General features: G+C 34.9%; 1 protein-coding gene across 1 annotated transcript; it reads right to left on the bottom strand.

Moving 5' to 3' along the window:
- Positions 1-257: 257 nt before the first annotated feature.
- On the bottom strand, positions 258-8,133 carry LOC113229723 (cathepsin L1-like). The gene is made up of 6 exons (XM_026463405.1): positions 8,065-8,133; positions 4,842-5,041; positions 3,224-3,365; positions 2,714-2,919; positions 1,669-1,867; positions 258-452 (listed from the first exon to the last, which is right to left on the bottom strand). Exons 1-6 carry the CDS (start codon positions 8,131-8,133, stop codon positions 258-260), a joined length of 1,011 nt encoding a protein of 336 aa, XP_026319190.1.
- Positions 8,134-25,789: the final 17,656 nt, after the last annotated feature.

Raw genomic sequence — 25,789 nt, 5'->3', positions numbered from 1 at the left:
CGAACGCATGCGTTTTCGCGCCACGCTTTGAAGTTACCAGGGCATCCAACGACATCTGGCCGTCACAGGCGAGCCAGTTTCTTGACGACAACAAAAAACTTAATGACTAGCGAAGTGACTTTATTAAATCATTTATTTCTTTTTTTTTGTCTTGTGATATAATTTAATTTAAATAAATTTGTACACCTTAATATTTTAAGACGTGTAGTATTCTTATTCTAATAAAAAGTTTTTTAGAATGAAATAAAACAATTTTTTTAATATTTGGACTTAATAAAATCGACACGAGCACCAACTACAGGAAGAGTAGCGTTAGTGGCCACACCACAGTTATTTTCTCTATTCCGAGCCAAAAGCATGTATCCCTCGTAACCCCAGTCAGTACCGAAGGAGTTCTTGATGAGCCAGTAATCGCCTTCGACTTCCAGAGCACCATAGCCAACTACCAATGCCTGAAAAGAAAGAAATGAAACATTTTGACACTATATATCACCGGTGAAAATTTGAAATGTCGTAAGGAACATTTTCCCTTATGGCAAAATATCCTTTACGATACTAGTGGGCATGGGTCTCATCTCAGGCGAGCCCAGACCAAATGCGGGTTGGGGACTTCGCACGTCTTCCGAGGGTAGTGAACCTTCTTCGACGTGCAGTTTTCATCACGATGTCTACCATCACCGAAAATTTCATGATAAATTTTAAATTAAATTTAGCTCACAAATTCCGAGAAATTCAGAGGCCTCTGCTTGGAGAGGCGACAGGTCAACAAACCATTAGACTACCACGGGTTTTATACATAGAAAGTTATTTATATAGTTCCAAATTTCATGATCTATGTTGTGACGAAAATAATTTGAAGCTAGATTTCTGCCTAGCTTTAAAAATGGCGACATTAATGTCAATCATTTTTTATATGAACCTATATATAAGTACAGGCACGTGACTTGATTCGTAAGAGCTGCTGTTAAATTTAAAAGTATATGTACTTACACGAAACAGTACAGATTACATACCTTATAGTTGCAAAGTCAGCCCTTACTAAACAATATTGATTGTATTTCAAAATTCGATACATCAACAAAATTATTGCCCATAAATCGACGGTGGAAATTTAAAAGGTCGTAAGGGACATATAAAATGGGAAAATCTCCCTTAAGACATTTCAAATTTCCATATCGTCGAAATGTATGTAGAAACTTCGATGGTCCCCCGCGCCGTTAACGTCTCAAATTCAGAATTGTTCAGCATTTCATTTCAATTTCATAATCATACTCCATAATCAAGAAACCAATCCGCGATACTGGTATAAAAATATCAATAGGAATAGGCAAGGTGGCAGTACTTCTCTGGACGAACTCTTCTACAAGGAGCTCTACTGCTGCTAAACTCACGATATGTTTACAACCTTTACGTACAACTAAAATAATAAAGTAACAACCCTACGCTCTGAGCGAAGTGTAGTCATTTACGCGCTGAACAGGCGGGAGTTGACCTACTTGCTCTTATTATACTATATTTATAGTCTAATCGCGATGTTAACTAACTGCTTGCGGACTATTGCATCATTGAATCAATTCCCTGATAAATCCCTTGTAAAGTGTGGAACAAAACTTTGCACCTACTATAAGTGATTATCCATTGAATATATGGGAATGTATTTATACTTACTGCATGATTTAATCCACTTTTGTTGCGGCACAAAGGGTTGTAGTAAACACCGTGTTTGTAGAACAAGAAATCTGCATTACGTCCGTCGAGGACAACAGAGACAGGTCCAAATTTCCCAACGGTTTTCATCAGATTGTCTTCAGTAGGCGAAATGAGCAAGTAGTCTGAAGCTTTGACAGCAACAAATTTTTTTTTGTAACTGCAATAAAAAATGTCATAATTTTATTTGTGTCAATTTTTTTTAAGATGTTCATGTAACTCAAGTTGTCGATGTAGCTTCGAAGGCGACTATGGTGAAGTGAGACTAGGCAGGTCACGTCTACCGTATGCTAAGTGAGTTGTGGGCCAAGATAACCACGGTGTGAAAGTTCCACAACTCGTCGGTGATGGCGGAACGATTTGGATTCCTTTTTAAAGGGCTGGCCACATGTCACCCAAAATCAGAGTTAATTAAAAAAAGGGGAAGTCTTTGCCTAGCAGTAGGACAGAATAGACTTATAATAATAATAATAATACCAATTATACATAAGCCTCCCCAAGTGTACGCCATAGTGCCTAATCACCCGTTTTCCGCATTCAACCACTACCCGCGACCTTCTTCAGATCGTCGGTCCATCTTGCTGGGGGACGTCCTGCGTTACGTTAGCTAAGACGTGGTTTCCACTCGAGATCTACTTTTTTTTTTTTTTTTATTGTGACTCGGCAAACTTCATCGGTCATCGGTTCTGCGATAGGAGTCAGCTCACTGCCACTTCAGTTTGCTACATTTCTGGACGATGTCCACAACTGTAGTCTTATGTATTTGGATACTTCATTCCGGACATTGTTCCTTAACGAGATACCCAGCATAGATCTTTCCATAGCTCGCTGAGCGATGTGTATAACAATTACGTATAATAACAATTAAGGAGATGTCTATTAGAATCTGAACACTTTTTGAGTAATCGTTATAACACGAGTTATGCGACCTTCAGCGCGTGATCATCTACCATCACCAATTTTATATTGAAAATAGCTAAGTAACAAATAGCATAGTATAACTAACTCGCATTTTTTTTGTTGGCTAATGTATTGGTACTTTCTTGCCGTTTCAACGCCAAATTCCACTGTATAGTCAAATGCGTTTGCCGGTGAACCTCCTCTACAGCCAAAATTACCGTAATGTTCATCTGCGCAATCTACAAGTTGCTGTTCCGATAGTTTAACTAGGCGGTCTTGTGCTTGGTAGAGCTGACCCTCCAATGCCCCGATCTGAATAAAATCAAAATGTTGTACGATGAGTTATTTTAAAGAACAACAATCTATGCACTTATGGCGTCGGTCATTATGAGACTAATATTTATTTCATCATCATCCTATTTAAGAGCCAGTTTTTTGTAATGCCACGTCCCTTGAAATTGAGTTGTGTCATAAGCCTTATTTTTAATTTACCAAAAAACATACCTAATTAACGCTACATACGTGACCTGTAAAATGTTAGTTTTATTTAGGTCCGATAAAATAGTGTCATTTCTTATGTGTAACAATCTCGAAAACTAAAGAACTCGATGCTTACGGCACTAAAAGCCCAACAACATCCACAAGGCGTCTGATCTTGAACCGCGGTTACAGCTCCCAATCTACGCCAGTCCATACGGCTAGGTGGTCTGTAGTTGGCCGGAGGGGTGTACGGAGTTCCTTTAGTTTTTTTGAAATGCCTGTGATGGAAAATCAGATAAAGGCATAACAATCAATGTTTCACTTTCACTTTCAATCACATCAACAAAAGTACGGAGCCCCAATTCAGATAATTTTCTTGAAACCTGTTGAAAGCATTGATATTCCACTGAAATTATAATGCAATTATGATAATAATTATTATTCTGCTAAAATCTAGTTCCAATGGCAGTTGAGTGTTAGTGGAATGATAGTGTTGCTATTAATTAATTCAATTACTAATGATCTATGTTGTTGTGGATATTCCAAAAAGAGGCGTTTCGCTTCCACATTTATACGGCGAACGGCAAAGGAGTGGAATTCCCACCCCGAACGCTATAAGTTGGGCCTTTTCAAGGCGAGAGAGAATAGGCACTATTTAAGTGTGCATCGTCGACCTCATCGTCGCTTTCCATCAGGTCAGATGGAGGTCAAATGCGCACTGTTTACTTATTAAAAACAATGTTGCCTTATAACTCCCATGGAAATTACTCCGAATATTTTAATTTTTATCTCATTTAGGCAGCAATTTAGTCTTAAAATTAAATGGTGTTTTTATGTCAAGTTATCAGCAGATTAAAGATTGAAGAGCAGAATATGAAAAAATTGCAATGGCAGTTGCATAGTAGCTCGATGGCTACTCTTAACTTTTAACGGAATATCAAACGTACAAATCCTTTTGATACTCTATGGACACACAAATCCATTGGGCAGGGGCATTGGTCGTAAAAACCTGATCTCATAAAAGGAAACTGTAACTCTATTGAGTGTGTGTGTTATTACTAAATGTCTTTAAGGACTTGGAGTTTGTAATTTTTACCGCCCGTGCTACATACAATGTTTTTCATTTATAAGAAAATAGATACAACGATAATTTATTTCTTGTATGAATAAATACCGCTTCATATAACATTTGAGGATTCAGCAAATGACGGGTTTTCTGTTTTTTTTTTTGATCAGCTTCTTCCATAGATATTACAACTCTAACTAAAATGTTATAAAAGGCGCAGGCGCATGCAGCTACAATGTATTAGATATGTAATAAATTGTTTCCAAATTCTAAAAATACTGCAGAATATAAATTCACAAAATAAATTTAGTAAAATATAATCAAATTACAAATGTTTAGTTTTTTTAAACTTCAAGTTTATTGCTAAATATACATTCAGATTTTTGGAGCATAAAAACTTTTTGCTTAATCTTGACGTAAAAAAACCCATAGGGCGATAGTATAACGAAAACGCCCGTGAGCATAATTTAGGACATAACGATTGACTTTGCCTGTATGTCATAATGTTGTTTACGAGCAAGTGTGATGGAAAATACTATTGCCCATTTGCGATCTCTTCTTTGAAAGATGACATTTTAAAGAGCTAATAAAGACGGAATATAAAGTCATCACCTAAGTTGCTAGATACTTTATCAAAATTTGATAAATAGGAAAATCAATTATTGTTAATAGTATGTATTTCTATCACCTCTTAATATCATAGTAACCATATAATCTCTCGTCGATTTCTTCATCTGTCCAATCTCCAAATCTGTTCATCTCTAAACTATAGCTTCGTTCGCCTTTCTCGTATAACTGATTATGTTTAGCAATGTAAATCTTATTTTTTATGAAAATTTGTAAACGTTTCTCGTCTTCAGATTCTTCATAGTTTTTATTGTGTTGTAGCTGAAATGAAATAAAAAACCGTGTAAAAAAATATTAGTTACATAATGTTTAATGTTGACTAGTAAGTTTTCCGAGTGTTGTGAACCTCCTCTGACGTACAGGTTTCGTAACGATGTATTCCTTCACCGCAGATCCCGAAAAACTTAGAGATGAGAGGTATGAAGTCTCGAATCCGGATTTAGCGAACGTGGCGGTCTATGGCCTAAAATCCTCACCTGAGAGGAAACCCCGGACCAGCAGTGGGACGTATGAATGGATTGAAAATGAGACTAGTAGGTTTATGATTACAAGTGACAGGACGAACAAGTCGCGCGGCTGGTGGTGAACGACACGCCTGGTGCATAGCACTTAGAACTTTAAATCCCAAAGATCTGAGGGTCACTGCCACTGGCCCGTCACTCTGCGACATAAGTTGACAAATTTTATAATGCCTGTAATTTTAATGCTCACATCACTTCTTAGTGGCAGAAATAGAGGCAGGCTCATTACTTTGTAATAATGAAACCCGATACATAAAGGCGTAATCGGTTTACAGATTCATTGCATTTTTATTTTATTAGATGTACAAAATACTGAATGTAATTTAAAGCCGGAAGCAAGCATAAAGGGCGCGTTCCTATTATGTCGCGAGGACAGATAGTCGTGCAGATTAAAGTGTCGTGGTTTGTATAATTAAATGAAGTTGTTCACATACAGAACAAGTTTTTTAAAGTCTCTAAGTCTGTTGACTTTTCCTTGCCTGTATGTACTCGAAATCCCAAGTTTTTTTAAAATGTACCAAAACGTCTTCACAATTAGACTCACGGTACAAAATTGTAACTTACAACCAAGGCCACAAGTATTGTGCACAAAGATCTCCAAAACAGCTCTACTTAAAAAGAGAGTTGTTCAACTTGCACCGGTCATAATAAAAAATAATAGATAAATTTTACTATGACATCAACGATTTCTTAAATAACATTATAACTTGATCTTATTCAGCTGAGGAAGCCTACGTCGCGGATTGACATTTGTAATTAATTTAGTTTTTGAATGAATTTATTTGTTTCAATGTTATTAATTAGTATGGATATTAATAATTCAATTTGACATATGTACTTACATAGTACTAACAATATTGTACATATGAATTTTTTTTTATGAAATACTGTCAATGCCGATAATTAATTATGTTTGCAATATTCTTGTACCAAATGGTGCATCATAGAGAAACTTTTAAAAATTATATAACATCAAAACTGCGCCAATATTATTATGTACTTTTCTACCTAAGACGATGAATAAAAATATTTTATTATTATTATAAAAACACGATTAACCCACGACACAGTTACTACAGTTAGTCGTGATATGGAACAGGCTAGATGCGACAGTCGTCCAACGATAAATGTAGAGCTACGACATAATGGAAATTGGGTATCTTTTCTTTTCGGCACGTTCTTTGAGGAAAGAGAAGTCATACTCAAGCACCATCACACACGCACACATACACAGGCGTATACTCGATAATTTATATTAGTAATTTGCAGTTAGTTATGAACGTTGTTTTTATAGTAATAGTTTTTATTTATTTTTCTACCCAATAGTGTAACCATATCACACATTTTGTATACGTGTGTGAGTTTCTGTAATTGGCTACTGTACTTCCCACAGGACATTTTGTAAAATATGTATAAAAACGCTATAGAATTTTTATTGATTATATAAAATAAAATTAAATTAAATTAAATAAATAATCTATAATGTACACATAAGACGTGGTATTAAACCTTAATTAAATTACTATTTTTATTCTCTTGTATCTACTGTTTTTGTTTGTATTTTTTTATTTAGCTATTATTTTTAATATATATATTTATTAAATTTACGTTGTTTTTGCAAGCTGTGTTCACTCATAATGAGTTGTGCAATTGGATAAGATCTATATCACATTTAATTTATGGTATGTAACTGTCTTTGTCCGCAAATGGGTCATTTCAAGTCAGCCTCGTTAGCAGCTTGAGGTGACTCTGTGGCGAGTTGCTTTCAGTAGGTACAAATGCAGAAGACTGTCCTGCTCGATACGGACGTATTATTCATTGGTTCTTTAACTTGATTCCCTGACCCCGGCCGACTGTGCCGTTGGCGGGGAATAATGCCTCTCCCATTAAATTTAAAATAATATTTCAGGCCATGGCGAGAGTCTAAAATAAATATCTAACAATAATAATGACCAACTTATAGATATACTAAATGTCATGTTGTTATAATTAGAAGACTAGTTAAAGTAGTTGAGAAGATTGATACGAAGTGTACAAAGATTAATTGTGAAAACAACAATATGATCTCCAGACTTCGATGTCTGCAAATCATTCTAAGTTCGGCACATTCCAAAGACGTGGTATTTTTATAAACGTACAATAAAAGGCTGTAAAGGGCGACAGGGATTTTTGCTCAAGGCGAAGTGAAACCCAAAAATACTTTTGACGTATGTCGACCATACGGAAAATCGGTTTTTCGAGATTAAAAAGCACGAATTCGATTTATTTATTTTTTTTACTTTATATTTAAAACTGGAGGTACTGATAGTTAATTATGGGACCTGGAACATGACTGACTAAACTTCACTCGATAAAAGAAAAATCACACATTTCTGCAAAATTGTAATTTTTAGTTTCTGCTCTTATTTAAGTTTCAGTTAATTTATTGGGTTTCAGGACGTCGTTTAATTTTCAGACTATGTAGTCTTTTTTTTTTTTTTTTTTTTATGACATTAAGTAACGGGACGAACAAGTCGTGTGCCTGATGGTAAGCTACACGCCTGCCCATAACAGTCGAGTTTCGTTTATAAACGTTATCAAAATTCGTTATCAAAAGTTATAAAAATCCGGGCCGGGAGAAATATTTGTATGGCCTACATTTATTTCTCTCCTGAGTTTGGGTGTAATTTATGGTTGTCTATGTGTGTGTACATGGCAACCGCTACACAGGGCTTCTGTAGTGCTTGGCTATGAGTGTGCAAAAAAAAAGAATAAGTAACATACCTTGAACACTTCCCATTCCTGTTGTAAAAGTTCATTGGAATCCACAGAAAAAGCATGTGTCACACACATAACACACAACAAAAGCAATAAACATGAGTTTTCCATTGTAGCTGAAAAAGGGAACACTAAAAATTTGTTGAGGATAACTTCGCATAGAAATTTAAGAATACAATCTATTATACGTTATTGATACCTTAGTGCTATTTATCATAATTCATAAACTTGCTAGAAAATAAAATCAGAATTAAGTCGTATAAAAAGAATAATAAAGCAAACTTACCAAGAAACGTAATAAGGAGAGTGTTAATTCACTCTACACACATCAGTCTAATAAATAAGACCACAATCAAATGATGTACAAGTCGCATTGACGTAAAATACACAAGTGTTTAGACATAACAGATTTAGGGAAAATATAATATAATAATGTTTTATCCTTAACACGGTCAAAACATTTAATGAAAGAACTATTTTGTGTAAAAAAATCAAAATGTATTTGGCCAGGAAGAACATCTCGAGCAATAAGTGGGTGATGCTCTGCAGGCAGCCAGGACTATAGAATCTACGTGCAGGCCTCGTAGCTTTGCAGAAATTTGGTCAACGATGAGGTACATTTTTGAAATTCAACGACTGACTATGGACTGGAATTCCCTGGCTGCTGATTTATTCCTGAATGCTATAACTTGGACTTTTTCAAGGCGAGAGTGAATAGGCATTATTTAAGTGTGTATGTCATTTTAGTCACTATCCGTCGGGGAAGATGAAGGTCAATCGCGAGCTTATTTTTTTATTAAAAAATGTTCAGCTTTAGGACAATGTTCTGAGTCCGTGCCTTCCACATTTCAGATTTAAAACGTCATGTATTTAAATGATCATTTAAATTTGCAAAAGCAGCAGGCTAAAAAAATCTAAACGGTCATCTTTTTAAATAATTGATCCTATTTCCCTGAGACATTAATAAATTAAATCAATTGATATTTGAATAATCTCAGTTACGCGAAAAAATTTTTGATTTGTTTAAATTTGATTAAAAATAAAATTTAGATAAGTACTTATTTTTTATAATTCTGTAAAATATTTTTTTATTTTGATTTAGTAAAATATTTCTATACTTACATTATATTACTTATTAATTTGACCTGAAATCATGTTCGGGAACGCAGCAAATTCGTTTCTAGCACTCGCCGAATATGAATTTAGTATGCTACTATATAATAAATTCATATTCAGCGAGTGCAGTTCATTTATAATTTATCCGTAGTTCAACTAATGTAGGTATATATGTGTGTGTATCAAACATAAAAAAATATAGCTTTTTTAAAAAAGTGCACATTCACAATACGTCAATTATATCTTTGACGATCAAATAATGTTATCCCATTTAAAACTACGCACTCCCTTAGCGGTAATAATTATATAGATGTTTCTGACAAATCGTACTAGACGCTACCAGTGGCGAGGCATTCATATAACCCGATTCCGACCGGCTTGCCTAAAATTTTCCGCGTATTACCAAGAGATTGCACTAAACAGCGCGCATACCCCACTACTTAAAAAACATATTCATTAATAAACGCGAAATAATTTATCCCGATGCATCTCAACTAATCAGCGCGAGGTAAGCCAGCTGATCTGCTGGTTCTATTCAATGAAATCTTCGCGCTCACATCAAAACACACGCACACATTTGTAAAAATGCGCTCCATAACATTTAAAGAAAAGGCCGAGAAACGGGAATAAATCGGGTTATAGTCGAATAGCGTTCACGCAAATCTGAACCTTATTCCAACAAATTACAATTTATTCGTGTTAATGTCAGAATCGTTGGCAGATATTTAACTCTTAAAGTAATGTGCCAAAATTATTATACTTAATAGCAAATTAACTCGAAATATGATTAATTTGTATTTTGTAAATCTTAACGATAACAGTGTTGTATGTATCTATTTCTGTTTGGGTGTTTCTTTTTAATAGAGCTACGTAAAGAATGTATGTAGAAAGTCATGGTAATTCGTAGGTAATTAAAATAGCAACACTTAGCCAGAAAACAAAAAAGTAACGAGAATGGACACTCTCCGCCCCTCCCTAGCTTTAGATACCGCACCACGCTCCGCACATTGACGGTCACATTGACTGAACGACAACAAGGCTGTCGGCTAGCCTTTTCGCGCTAAGACGGCTGTGATATTTGAATATATAGTTTTCATGTTTTCATTACAAAACTTGTACGTTAATATGTAACATCATTGTACGTTATTATTTATAATGGTCGTGAATTATGCTCTGTACGGCTGTTTATCGTCATCAAACCGACATATAGAGAGGAGTTTCTTTTGATTTCCGAAAGATGAAACGAACTAAGTAAAAAAAAAGTTATGTCTGAGACATATTTAATTATTGTTTTCTTCATTGATCTTTGATCATTGATCGAAAAATCATATTACAAAATTGAAGACTACGTGTTAGATAAAAATGTATGGAAAGACGACATGGCTCCAAAATCCACACAAATTTGATTCAAAGTGTATTTCATAGCATTTAAGTTTATTTGAAAAGAGCAATCCCTACAGTTTCTTGCTCCTTCTTCTCAGGGAGGTCAGCGTAGTGAACGAGCAGTAGCTTAAATGTGACGTTTTCAAGTGTAAATTTATTTTACCTATGGAATAAATAATCTTTGACTTTGACTTTGACTGTGACTTTGACTCATTAATTTAGTGCAGAGTAATATATAATACAGATTATATTAAGATTGCTTATATCAATATTATGAGAAGCCGTAAGTTCATGATCTAGTAGGCAAGGGTTCTCGAACTTTCAATTTGTATTGCCGATAAATATTATGTAGTGCATATAGTTATTAACTAGCTAATGATAAAGTTGGACAAGCAATTTCAAATACCTTGGTTATCTTATTTAAGCGTACCTATACGACATGTAACATTTTAAGTGCTTATAATATTTTTAACAAATTGCTTGCTTTTAATATCATTAACTAACTGATTCGCGTTAGAATTTTAGCTATATTGCCGCTCTTACCACGTACTTAATAGATACGAGAAAGTGGTTAACCCTTATACTTCACGCACACATTTGCGCGTGTGTAAATAGATCTTTGCTGTTTGTAGTAGTAGTAGGTAAATAACTTTCGACCATGGTATGGAGTGTCCAGAGTGTGACTAAGCATTCATGAGTTTGTTTACTAACAGACTTTCGTATCACGACGGGGAGCATAAAATGTAGTAAATTACTTTAAAAACTATAATTATTTTATGTGTAGAATAAGTTAATCAATGAAATAAAGTGAACTAGTATATTGTGTACTAATAAGTGTTATATTTTAATGTCGCCTTTGCGCCTTTTGAACAGGAAAATATTTTTTTGTTAAATAAGTTTTATTTTTAAATAAGTGTTTTTCATTTCTTCAAAAAGTTAAAGCTTCGCCCTTACCAAGGAAAATTTTTACGCCTTGCCACTGGACGCTATGCTAACTAAACCGCGGAACCACGGAACGGAACCAGTGGACCTCACGAATTTTTCTGTGCATGTTGCAGATCTTTGTTTAGGTTTTTAACTACTTTTTTGCCTTGAATTTAATAATTGAACATCATGGTGGTGAGACATCCTGACGCTCAATAAACTTAATTAAAATGGTTTTATTGGTATCTCTTTATACAAGACTACTTAAGTAAATTATTTGTTTATTTTTTATATTAAATTATTTTATTATTTCAAGAAAAAAGTAAATATTGTAAAGTACCGTTAAACCCAACTTGGGTTTGTCTCGATGCCATTTATTCCTTCTGCTACGAACGAACTAATACAAAACATTAAAAAAAAAACCCTTGTAAGTAGGTAGACATTGTTTTTGTCTTTATTTGGAGACATTTGTACAAAAAGTGAAGACCCAACGGCAAAGTATTTTATTATTCCACTAGATACTGAGCGAACCATCCGGAAACTGGTTTGTTAACAAGTGTAAATGCTCCAAAAACAAATGTTATGTTACTGTTATGTATTCTTAATGTTAGCAGATTAAGCAAAGAATAAGTTTAATTTTGCAGATGTAGTATTTATGAATAATATGTATTATTACTATACGTAAATAGACATTAACTAAGGAGTAAAATTTTATGATAAAAAATTGAAAAGTATCTTTTGAGTATTATTTTAATATTTTTAGAATTGATTTAATCACGAATTTCTTTAAATAATTGATTAATGTGTTCTCGTACAATCAAAATTTATGTGGTCTGTAGATACAATATATTCAGATGTTTGTTTGCCATAGTAGTTGTTAAATTTAGGCTTTTGCAATATTGTTTTGAGTTTATATATTACGTAAAATTGATTAAACTCTACTGCTCATTCGGAAAGCATATTCTCCTGAAAATAATAAGCAAGATACTTTAGGCAGAGATTAAACAATACGAGAACGGACACTCAGCGCCCCTCCCTACTTTAAAAGTAGTACTGACTGAACGACAACAAGGATGACGGCGAGCCGTTTTCGCGCGAAGATGGCTTTGATATTTGAATATAGTTTTCATTTATTCATTACGAAACTTGTACGTTAATATAAAACATCTATTTATAATGTTCGTGAATTGTGCTAAGTACGGCTATTTATCATCATTTTGCGAAAGATGAAACGAAGTAAGTAAAAAAAACTTACGTCTGATACTCATTCAGTTATTGTAGTCTTCATTTATTTACTGCAGAGTAATATATGTATGTACAAAAATACAGATTTATTATATCAATATAATGAGACGCCATGACTTCGCGAATTTTCTATTCGTATTGCCGATAAAAATTACGTAGGTAGTGAATATATCTAATGTCAGCTGTTATTATTTCATAAAGTAGGAATTGTGGTTACAATATTAACAGTTATATCTGCTAAGAATGTATGTCTAATTTTATGGCAATTCCATCATAAACAAATAGCCCTAGATAAAACTTAATTATATGCTTGTTTGTGCAAAACAAAAACACCTGCGCAGGCGCACCTGCGTGCGCAGGTGTCATTCTGCCACCCCGTCCCACTCCGAGCTTGTTTACGGACAGGTATAAATACCAGAGTTGCACAAGCAAGCACGCCAGTCCCGTCCCGCACGCACCAACCGTCCTCGTCGGCGAGGTCGTAGAGCCCCTCATTTTAGCACACATACTGGTAGATTCTCTCCAACAGCACGCCCTTCTGGCGGAAGTCTCCAGTAGCGCCCTGAGCCGAGGTCCGTGCCCACCTGGGCGCCCTCAGGCCCGCTACTTAGCTTTAAGTTTACTTTGGGGGTTATGAGCCTTCAGCTCGCCCTCTTTCTCCGGAGGCGCAGTAAAGGCCATCAGCGGCCAACTGCAAAATATCATTCAAAAAAAAAAAAAAAAAAAAAAAAAAGCAAGCACGCCTTTCTATCGCTGCACGTCTGAGGGAACGCACCTCTTTCTAGAAGCGTTTATACTGCTATTCGGCTTACATAAAAATGTGAGTTAATTCATGTTACAATAACGATTATTTATTTGCTACTTTAAACGTAATTATTGTTAAGTAAAATGATGATTATTCGCTAGGAACGAACTTATTAAGCTGTCGGAAATATATAAAATCTATCTAATTTATGCATGTTTTAATTTAAAACCCTCCCCTTATGAGTAAAGACAGATGAAGTAACCTCGGTCGTTTTACACTAATTATTAACTAAACTTGGACAAGCAATTTCAAATACCTTCGTTACCTTACTTAAAAGTACATATCCGAAAAATAACATGTTAAGTGCTTTTAATATATTTTTTAAATAAATCTTCAATATTACTCTAGTTAGGGAATTAATGAAAAATATAATTATATATTGATATAAATACCTAATAAATAAGTGAAATTATTAGGATTCTATTAATAGAATCATTTCAACAATTCGCGTCAGAATTTTCGCTATATTGCCGCTCTGATCACGTAATGTAATAGTGCGAGAAAGTGATGGGTATCCTTGCCACTTCACGCACACATTTGCGCGTGTGCAGATAGTGCCTTGCTGTATGTAGTAGTAGTAGGTAAATAATTTTCGACTTTTGTATGGAGTGTCCGGGGTGTGCTTTAGGGACTGATCTTTGTAAATAAACATTAATTAATACACGTTTATCATTTACAATATTTATTTCAAACATCATAGATTACGTTTGATTAAGTATAATTATTAAAAGAGGCTGTATAATTTATGCCTTCAGTATAGAGTTTTTTTTTTCACTATAGTTTTAAACCTCGTGAATGGCGCATTTTGTATATCAACTGGAATCTTATAATACAAACGTATATTTTACCCCTTAAATGAATTTTTGGAAACGACTATAAAAAATAGTTATTTCATTTTTATTCCTCCTATTAATGTAAGGTCTGTCGACTTTTTACAGAAACTACTATTCTTTTTAACATAAAACACATTTTCACAACCTTACTGTGAAGCTAGTGTAAGAATATAAATGTAGATAAATCTTAAACCGATGCTTGCAATGCAAAAGACACTCTTAATATATTGTGTTAAGCGTCTACTCTCAATTTAAGCATTGGTGATGTACTTAAGTTTATAGCAAGTGGATTTTAAAATGACCGCAATAGTTAAGTTTTTTTTTTGCACACACCCATAGCTCAGCACTAGGGAAACCCTATATCTCGGGTGCCTTGGACACACACATAGAGAACCACAAATTACACCGAAACTCACGAGAGAAATCAATGTAGGCCATACAAATATTTCTCTGGTTCAGTTAGTTCGGCCACTGAGGCAGTTTACCGTAATAGTAAACTTTTTCTGTTTTGAATGTTTTGTGTATCCTTAATAATTATTACTTTGTTACTGTAGAATATCTGCAAAGCTATGTAGCGGTGTCGTACTTGTATGTCTTATTACCAATTTGTATTGTTCTTATTATTCACATAAACGAGATTGAACAAATGCAAAAAAAAATTTCTTCGCCCCGATTACGAGCCGCTACCGCTCTGCTAACTAACTAATCGAGCAAGCAGGTTTTAGGAATTTCTCTTTATACTTTTTGCGGATATTTGTATTTTTATCTTTGTACAATATAGAGCAATTGCAAAACAGGCTTTCCATAATAAAAAACACATTTTCACATCTAAAATATTTTAAACGATTGAAAAAAAAATTATCAAAACCTACGTCTGGAGTACTGCACAGTATGGATGCGAGACATGGATAATAACAAACAAAGACTGAAAGAGATTGGAGTCATTTGAAATGTGGTGCTGGAGGCGAATGGAAAAAATAAAATGGATTGAAAAAAGATCAAATTAGGAAGTTTTGGAAAGGCGGAGGAGAGAAGTCTTTCAAATGCCATAGAGAGAGGGAGAAAAATGTTTGGACATTTGTTACGTAATGACGAATTTGTGAGAGTGATAATTGAGGGGAGGATAGAAGGGAAAAGAAAAAGCCAGGCCAATAATGGCATATAGTGAAAAAATAAAAAAACAAGATCAAAGTGAACAGCTGTAAAGAGGTCAAGGAACTGGATATGAACCGTGAGGAGTGGCGGAGTCTACACCAACAAGAGCCTGGCTCTTAAATAAAACGATAACAGCATAGATGTAGAATGCTATATCGTACAATTTTACAACGGTATTTAAAATTCAATAAAAATACTATTTATATTGTTGCTAGCTATTGAAACTTAGTGTTTATAAGTATATGCCGTAAGTATCGTGGTTCTCGTAGTAGCACTAATGGAATAAGTCATTAGCGAAGATATTATACAAAGATTTATTAGACGATGCACTTTATTAGGGTAAAACTTCGTTTCAATGTTCTTGTTTTAAATTAATTTTGTTGACGGCTCATGAGTTGCACATGGAAGACTTAAATTAACAAAAGTTATTTTCACCTCACTAGCTCGGAAAGGCTTCCTTTGTCCTTAGAAATCTGCGCGCAAAAGCGTATTATGCACGCTAGCGAAGAAAAGGCTTTTGAAATTCAAACTTGACAATGGACTGAAAAAATAATAATGACACGTTCAAATAAGCGACTTGTCGTACGTTACTCATTTATGTAATATAAATCCGTTAGTATATCTCATTCTTATTATTTTTGATATTAAATTGACAGTGATAACTAATTGTGTTTATGAAATTATTTTAATTCGTTGAATTACTAAAATAATTTCAATAATCACACAAAATAAAAGTACAAGCAAGAATAAAAAAAGATGAGGTGTAAATTTAGAAACCATCCGAAGATAAAGTTTTTCTTTTCATTTAAAAACTTTATGTTTTATAGTTCAATTGTTTTACATTTTCCTCGCTATAGTGAGGTGTAAAGTTGTGTATTTTTGCGTCTCGTGCCTTGAAACCCTCGCTACGCTCTGGAATCTATTTTCAATCTTAGCTTCCTTCGCTTGCTTAGGTTTCAATAAGCACTCGCGTCAAACAACGACTTTGCAGCCTTGTTTATGAAATAACTATTAACAGCTTGTTAATAATAATAATAATGTTCTGAACGAGGTAGTTAAATTTTAATATTTCTTTCATCAAATATTTAATTTAAAAAAGAATAACCGTCTTTTTGACTTAGCGGTTTAAGGGACACTACTAAGCAAACAGGGCGGTAGTCCCGTAAGTTGGACTAATCATCTAATTTCTAAGACCTTAATAAGGTTCTTTATTTTCTCCTTAGAAATACCCTTGGGTTTGTTCATCCTTGTTGATCCAGGCAACTGATTTCCCTTTGCAAAAATGTTTGATTTCAAAGTTGAAAGAGCTATTTGCACTTCTGTTTCTATTATAGTGTTGTAACTGAAAATATGTGAATTTCAAGATTCTATCATTACTGAATGTAAAATTCGATTATCTACGCGTCAATAAAACCGTCGTTAGAATATTGTAAGAAACATTTAAAATATATCTACTAAACTCAAAATGAGACACATTTTATGAGAGCTAGTTCTGGCGAAAACAGCGCTTATTAAAATGATAGTATGAAATTATTGTTCCCCTTTTATTCTGAAATAAATAAAGTAAAATCTATACATACATTTTAATGATCTTTCATGGGAAGTAATTCGTTTTTCATCGATTCTCAGATAATACACATTTTGAATTAACACAGCATTGTGTTAATAGTGCTATATATCCCTAAAGTCCCCACGACGTGCCCCACGAGTTTCTGATCGACCAAAAATCTCCATTACTCGGTTCAGACCCGTAGCCTACAGCCAGTAAGTACCTGTAATTTTAAAACGTCAGTCTTTTCAACGGAATTCAATAAACGTATTTGTGTGTGTGTGTGTTACGCGATTATTCTTACATTTGTGAACCGATTTTGATGATTCTCTTTTGTTTAAAAGAGGGTATCTTAGTATTCGTCTCATTCAAACTTGAAGTAAATATTCCACATCTAAGGGTGGTTTTTTAAAGTTATACTTTTTATTAGAGTCTCGATGTTCACACAAACATTTTCAGTATTGTAAATTTTATTTTAAGCCAAATTCAATTTTCATTAGCGTATTTTAAGAGTTTATTTCACTTTAGTTTAGTGCCCTTCGTCATCAAGTTGTTAAAAGATGATAAGTAGTTTCGACGAAAATCTTATAAGGTGGCAGAAATATTTGGCAATTTTACACGGATAATTTTGCATCCGACTCGTATGTTCCGAATCCGAGATCATACAACTCTAAAAAACTCGGATCCACTTCGGATATCGCTTGTCCGATTCGACATGCCACCAGTTTTGTATGAAAAACGCTACCGAGATTTTTAAAGTAGGTATTTTTGGGCACATTATGGAATAATGTAACGCTAAATTTGAATGCGAATTTTCATTTTAAGTAATGTTCATTAGGCGGTTACGCGAACATTGAAATAATATTGCCTGGATCCATTGACCTGCCTGGATCTGTATCATTACACATATTACGAGATAATACATACTAATGTCAATCCCAAATAACTCGTTTGCTTGAACCTGGTAGGCTAGATTATATACCGTCGTAAAAACAGGTTATTTGTTAATCATTTCGAAAATGGAACACCTGTCAAATATTTTTTTTATTCGAGATAATCCGGCGGGAATTTGTTCGCAACAATGGAGCTCACTCCGTGATTTTCGTGCTAAGATTTATTATGACTACAAAAAAGGTATAAAGCCACAAGAATGTTTTGAACTTTTAGCCACAACTTTTGGTGATTTTGCTTGTTCACGAGCTACAGTTTTCAATTGACTTGCTGAATTTAAAAGAAGACGGAGGAACTTGAAGATGAGTCGACCGGCCGCCAACTGCGGTTTCTCAAAAAAACGTTAATGCTGTCAAAATAATTGTTCTTGAAAACCGACGAATTACATATACACACACAGCGAGAACTGGGCATTGAATTAGCAGCATTGCAGAGTATTATTCAGTGACAACTGTCTCTCCATACTCGATGTTCGAGAAGTTCCGCACAACCTTAACGTTCAGCAGAAAATTCGTCGCGTGGTTTGATGCAAATTTATGATAGATAAATTCGACCCTGGCGACAAGAAAAGAAGTCGTTTATGGCATAATAATGGGTGACAAAACATCCTTAGATAAACAAAGTGACAGTCCACGATAAATAATAATAAGTAAATAAATATTAGACAACATCATATACATTGCTGTGATCCCAAATTGTGTAACTAAAGCACTTGTCGTTACGGAAATAGGAAACAAGCCGGTGGGGTGCTTTGAAGATGAGCCGACTCCAACGCACGTAAGCACACAGAAACGACTCATTTTTTTTGCAAGACACATTGCTGCTGTAGTCCTAGAGAATCAAAGGACTTAATTCCGAATGGTACGTAACAGTTATTGTCCCAAAAATACTGTCAGCAATCCGGTTCTCCGTCTCTGCACATTTCTGCCAGAACACTCGACTATTTTCATTCAAAAATGTATCTCTTCCACTTCATCCGCCATAGTTCCCTGACCTAGCACCTTGTGAATTTTGAAAGGCAAGCGGTTTGAAAGCAAAGAAGATGCATTGGCTGTTTGTAATAACTACTATCAAGGGATTACTAAAGAGGAGTGTTCATCGGTATTTTCCAAGTGGTTTACACGTAAAGTGAAAAAAAAAATCGATACTTGTAATAAAGAATAAATTTTATAATTTTTAAATTCTAACATTTGATATACACGAGACCTTAGGAAGTTAAAGTAAGCGCCTATCTTTGTCATTACAATGAAAAGGTATAAACCTATTATTTACGCCCCCAAAATGGAAGCGTTTTGGTATAGTTAGAAAAATGTACAGTGTGCAGGTGCAACAGAGAAAAGCGCCTATTATTTACGCGGTTGAAATGGAAGCGTTTTATACAGGTGCAAGAGAGAAAAGCAAATTGCTAATCATCGCGCCTTGGTTAGTGTTAATGAGTCCAAATTGAAAAGTAGCTTAGCTAAATGAACAATTTAAATAAAAGTATTATAATATTTGTTCATTTTAAAATCATCTTGTTCTCTTTTGTGATTTATTGTGTTACTCAAGTACCTGCTTTGAATGTAAATCTTTGTAAATATAGAAGTTAATTTCAGAACATTTTTTTTTATAGGTTCACTTTCGTAGTCGAGTGTCTTGCATACCGGTTTGTCATGGTGTCACCATCTCTAAGTTTACGGGTTCGATACCCAGCCGGGTCAATGTAGAAACTAAGTTTCCAACATTGTCTTGGGTCTGGGTGTTTGTGGTATTCCGTCGTTGTTTCCGATTTCCATACCACATATACTTTGGCTACTTTGGGATTGGATTGCAACCTATGCGATGTTGTCTAATATTTATTTACATTTGTATTCTTTTTTATGATATCAAGTGACGGTATGAACAAGTCGTGTGTCTGATGGTACGCTACACGCCTGTCCACAATACGAGTAGTTGCAGTGCCACTCAGAGCTTTAAGTCGCAAAGATCTGAGGGGTACTTGCACTGCGTCGGTCACCCTGAGACATAAGTTGACAAGTCCCAAGTGCTTGTAATTTCACCAAAAATTTGACTTATAAAATATGTCAATTTAGAGTTATGAAATATGACAATTTTATAACCTATTTGCCTATGAAATGGAAGCATTTTTAAGTGTTATTAAATTAATTAGTAGTTAATTATTAAATTTAATAATGAGATAACTTGAAGGAAATATTATCAGCAAATTAAAAATTAATCAATCCACTAATACCAGTCTTCGTATCGTTGACAAGGCAATAATAGAGTTAAATTAGATAACATTAAGCTAAATTTATTGTCACTTTGATGTTGTACTAATCGTGGATGCGACAGAACAAAGGATTTGAGCTGTCGAAGGATGCCTGATGTTAAATATTTGAATTTAACGTTTAATGGAACAGGGAACTAAATGTTCAGATATAATCATACATACATACATGAAGCTGACGCCCTTGTACCACAGGAGGGGTAGACAGAGAATTTTTTTTTAAATTTACCCTTCAAAAGCGGATCACAGTAATGCTGCCATTACTGTTTGGTGGCAGTGCTTCCCTGGACGAACACTTTCACAAGGAGCTCTACTGCTAATAGGTGTTAATAGGTATTGAGCTAGAAATCATTCCGCATTCATGACAGTGACGGGTGTTTATATTATCAGCTCACACGTGATTAATGAAATTGTTTTTATTTTCTGAAACTAAATATCGTCCATTATTGCTCTAGGTTCCTGAACAACGTAGGAAGTTTTACAACGCGACACGCAAGAAGACACAAATTATGCCTCAAAGCTTCAGAAGAGCAAGCGCCCGGGTTTTAACACGTCGCTTTGTTAAAGCCGGGTTTAATCGGGTTAAAACCCATTAACGCCCGAAACCAAGGATAAAAACTATTCACGAATAAATCATTGTGAATCGAGTTTTAATGCAATGAAAAAGCTAGAAAATGTTCATTGCTTGCTTACATATTTTGCCTTTATATCAAATGGATTCACTTGAAAATCGCATTGAAATGAATCGATGTAAAAACTTGTTATCGTATACACTTGAATCGATTCATGAAAATCAAATCATAATTTGCATTCCCAGTAGTAAGTGAATGTCCACATGATTGCAATGTGAAGTTGCCTTCTTTTCATCTAAAAAAGTTTTTTTTTACGTCGGAATTTCTAATAAATATGGAATTACATAAAATTTCGTATTATTTTACACGCATAATATTTCCACCAACGATTTTAAGTGGAAATGGCTTAAAACCCGTTGTATTGAGTAAAAACCCGGGCAGGTTGGTTGGGTTTTTACCTACTGAGCAGTAGGTGAAAACCCTCTGTCTGTGTTTGCTGCCTCTAGTGGCGATATCTAGCGGCTCTAGTCTGTACTACTAACAGGACGACGTGTCATATCGTATTGACATTAATCTAGCAATAAATAGATCTTACTGTCGTGGTCCATACACTCTAATAGACCCATCTAGAGAACGTTTCACTTTTGCTGTAAAATAGCTGCTGTTAAACACGACGTAATTAACAAACGGCTTCAAGTAGTCCTCATCCAAACATTAAGATGTGCTCAGTAAATCACTGGAATGTATTTAATGCGTTCTGTCTTCATTTTTAAAATAAGTAGATAGATAGATAGATAAAACATTTATTTGGGCCTACAGACACAAATACATAAAATACGTAACAGAAAAATATGTAATATAAAAAAAACAACAGCAATATCGCAACACTGCCGGACACTCAGTTATGTATATGTGCTGTAGCAGCGTAAAAAGGCCATAGCTCGGCGTCGGTGTTTACTCAAGAACAAACCGCTGATTTTCAGCTATAACCTAGAGAAAGCCGAGAATACGATAACCAGCTAGCTGATGTCCATGTTGTATAAATTAAACAAATTATAATTTCGAAACTAAATAAATACGAAACATAATATAAATGTAATAAATGATAATATTTTTTTAGATTCAGTTTAATTATATTATAATGTCAATATAAAAGTCAATTTAATTGTAAATAGGTAAATCCTGTTGTTATTACACAATGTTATGTAGGCAATTTTCGCCACATAAGCAAAGCGCTGTGGAATACCTTTTTTTTTAGTGTTTAGAAGATATGCCTTTACCTTTTCCTTGAAAGTGCATTTAGATTTTAGAAGTCTTAAAGGTGGTGGGATATTATTCCAACACTGTTGCGTGGTAGGGAAAACTACCGGTAAACGCTGTTGTTCGATGTGGCTGTACACGTAAATAATCGACAAACATTACTCACGGCATGATTCAGATTAGAGGATGAGCATGCTTTGTCGTACTACACTCCAGATCTGTAAAATGCAAAGTTTGTGGCATCGACGTCCTGTATTTGCTACTGCCATACCGTTGTTACCTTTGTACATATATGCACTGGATTACCACCACCACAATTGTGATTACCAAATGCAGTACTACAGTCTACAAGATTCTGATCCAATAAATCAAGGAGGTGTCCTTCATTATGGAAATATCAATTTTCGAGTGCACAAGCACTTAAACAAATTCGTTGAAAAAATTTCTATTGTAGTGACATAACTTCATGAGGATAAAATATAAGGATATCTTGAAGTTTAAGTTTAATTATTGTAAAGCAATACAAGAGCGACATGTACGTATGTCGAATTGTAAAATATTAGTTGCATAATATTATCTAACCTACACAAATAATCCGAGTAAAAAAACATTGTAATTTCTTTCGTTTATTATGTTCCTTTTAATTTTTTTTTTTTTTTAAAAAAAGCGCTTTATTCTGAGCAACAACAATAAAAGTAGTTTAAGTAGTTTTTCACGATGTGCATTAAGGAGACTTAACAACAACAAGAAATAATCACAAATCACAAATGTCGGCGTTATCGCATAACATGCATACAAAAAATACAGTCAGTTAAAACAATTTTCTAAATAACCAAAATGTAGACAAATTTCAAAAGTTAACTTAGTGGCCCAGAGGTCAGGTCAGTGGGCTTTTTACGGAGAGCCAGCTGCAGAAGAGGCAAGCCCGCCGATTGCTTCCTTCAAGAAAAGGTTAATACAGAATTTTCTTGCTGAACTGCTACTGCACTACCCTTAAATCTATCTATCTATCTAAATCTATCTAATCTATCTTGATGATATTAAAAATCGAATCGAATCGAGTTTTTAGTTCGCAGTAGAGTTTCTCGTGAAAAAGATTGTATTTTGTAATTATGAAGGCACAAGGGGCACAAAACAAGTGGTGCCTGGACTGTATTGAGGCACCGTAGTCCCTCAGGCTAGACTAGTGACGGTGTGACCTCCTTACACCGTCATCCCACCTTTTTGTATCGCCTCTCTCCATTCGCATCGTATCGTTCTTTTTCTTCTTCTACTCATATTTAAATTTTAAATATTGAAATGTTCCATTTTACCTCGCATTCTGATTTTGTTTCTTTCCATCGTCTCTCTCACCGCGATCGCGGTAGCGAAAACATCTACTTTCTTATTTTTGAACCGTTTACATTTTAAGATATTATTAATATTGTAGTTGTACTGAATAAATTCCTATAAACCGGACTTTCGTCTTTTCAAATGCTAAAACTTGCTAAGTAAGACGTATGAAGGCTGCGGAGGCTGCGGAGGCTATTGCTACCCTTGGACCAGGCTTTATTACTGCTATCCAGGCTATTTTACAGTCCACAGAACGTCCACCACCGGCAGCGCCATCATAAACTAGCATCCCTGGAAGCCCATTTACACATTACCCATTTGTCTCTGCAGCGCTCTAACTGAGTGCGAAGCTGGTTTAAGGATTTCCACACGGGCCACCGCAAATCGCTACGTGGTGGTAGCTACTTTTGAAGCATGATGAAACCAGGTGGTGAAGGGCTTTTTTATTTCCACAGTGCACACCTAGTGACAGTCGAATGGTCAAAGTCAAATAATCATTTATTCTATGGGTAGAATTTTTACACTTGAAAACGTCATTTTTAAGCTACTATTCGTACGCTACGCTGACCTCCCTTTTGAAATAAACTTAAAGGTCACTCGTAGTGTCTTGTTGTTGTTCCCCTTGTGCCACTGCTAGCGCAGTCAAGATAGCAACATACTATTCAAAATCCATATTATAGACCTAAAATACAAGCAGGAACGACACGATACAAAGACGAATTGCGATCGCGAAATTTTTACACTTTTAACTAAAATGTTAAGGTGATATAGTAATTAATCGTATTTTCAATACAAAAATACAAGACAGTCAAGAAAAACAACCTTTTGTGAAATTAAAGCAAATATTGATAATTTAATGGGTTAAAATATAATATTAGGTGCTCTACTTTGATTTTTTTTTGCTTGGATTCAGGTGAAAAGCGTGCTAAGAAGTGACTCGAAATTAGAAGAGGTGAAGCTGCAGTACCTTGATTAATGCCGTAAAGTTGCCTGCTTATCGGTATTCTACATGATATGTCGCGGAGAGTGTGCGAGGGAATGGGAAAACGAATTATTTCCGCCTTCCCCTTTCCATCATTGACCATTTCCACCCCGATGTTGCGGATATTCCAAGGATTCGCATGAAGCGCTTCGCTTCCACATTTATATGGCGAACAGCTATGGAGTGAAGTTTCCTGATGCAGACCTGTCGCCTGAACGGTATAACTTGGGCCTTTTCAAGGCGAGAGTAAATAGGCATTATTTAGGCGTGTTCCATCGTCGACCTCATTATATCTTTCCATCAGGTCAGATGGAGATCAAATGCGAACAAAGAGCGGCAGGTAGAGTTCCTTGTGAAAGAGTTCGTCCGGGGAAGTACTGCCACCTTACCTATTTCAGCCGCCAAGCAGTAATGTGAGCATTGCTGTGTTCCGGACGGGTAAGGGTGCTGGTGAAATTACAGGCACATGGGACTTGTCAACCTACGTCTCAAGGTGGTGTCTCAACTTACGTCTCAAAGTTTAATATAAAAACAGGAAGGTGATCTTCATGGAAAATAATGTCGACGATTATTTTCCTTTATTCTTACTAAAAATAAAAACATAAGTGTACTTAGGCTATTATATGATAACGATATACAAATATAAATAAATATTCTTGGAATATCTTTTATTACTAAACCAGTAAATATATGAAAGTATTGTTAGTTACCTACGAGGACAATATCACCTTATGTATTATGTATGAAAAGTCGAATACATACAATAAAAGACAATAGGCCCTAAAAGAACATAATCCAACTGGATATTTCTGATAGATAGATAGCTCCATCATAACTTTCCTTCATAACTCAGTGATTCGACCTTATAGAGATGCTACGTACTCACCTGCAGTGAGTAACAGTTACTTTCTAAAAAGGCAACTGTATGCTACAGTAACCGCTGATACATTACGAAAAAATCCCTGAATGTTAAGTCAGTTATTTTTATTGATTTTATTTTATGATATCAAGTAACGGGACGAATAAGTCGTGCACCTGATGGTAAGCGACACGCCTGTCCATGACTTTAAATCGCAAAGATCTGAGACATACTGCCACTGTGCCTGACCGTGGGACATAAGTTGACAAGTCCTATGTGTCTGTAATTTCACCAGCACCTTCACCCTTCAAAACCGGAACGCAGTATAGATCATATTACTGCTTGGCGGCAGAAATAGGTAAAGTGGCAGTACTTCCCTGGACGAATTCAAGGAGATCCATTGCTACTTAGATCATTAAACTGTTAAATTACGTATTATCTAGTTAGGAATTTAACAAGTTTCATTTAGTCCTTATGAATTTCATGATGTATGATTTTT

This window comes from Hyposmocoma kahamanoa, unplaced genomic scaffold (genome assembly GCF_003589595.1).
Source record: "Hyposmocoma kahamanoa isolate Upper Pololo Valley unplaced genomic scaffold, ASM358959v1 62, whole genome shotgun sequence".
In the NCBI taxonomy this organism is placed as follows: domain Eukaryota; kingdom Metazoa; phylum Arthropoda; class Insecta; order Lepidoptera; family Cosmopterigidae; genus Hyposmocoma; species Hyposmocoma kahamanoa.
The sequence above is the reverse complement of the archived record's forward strand: the minus strand, read 5'-3'. Positions and strand labels throughout refer to the sequence as shown.

What these genes read in the sequence shown, in the direction of transcription:
- LOC113229723 (XM_026463405.1), bottom strand. Translation starts at nt 8,133, where the DNA reads ATGTGTGTGACACATGCTTTTTCTGTGGATTCCAATGAACTTTTACAA. An exon ending in AGGAATGGGAAGTGTTCAAG is followed by an intron (nt 5,042 to 8,064) that starts GTATGTTACTTA and finishes ATTTCATTTCAG; the next exon opens with CTACAACACAATAAAAACTA. An exon ending in AAAGTGGATTAAATCATGCA is followed by an intron (nt 453 to 1,668) that starts GTAAGTATAAAT and finishes CTTTCTTTTCAG; the next exon opens with GCATTGGTAGTTGGCTATGG.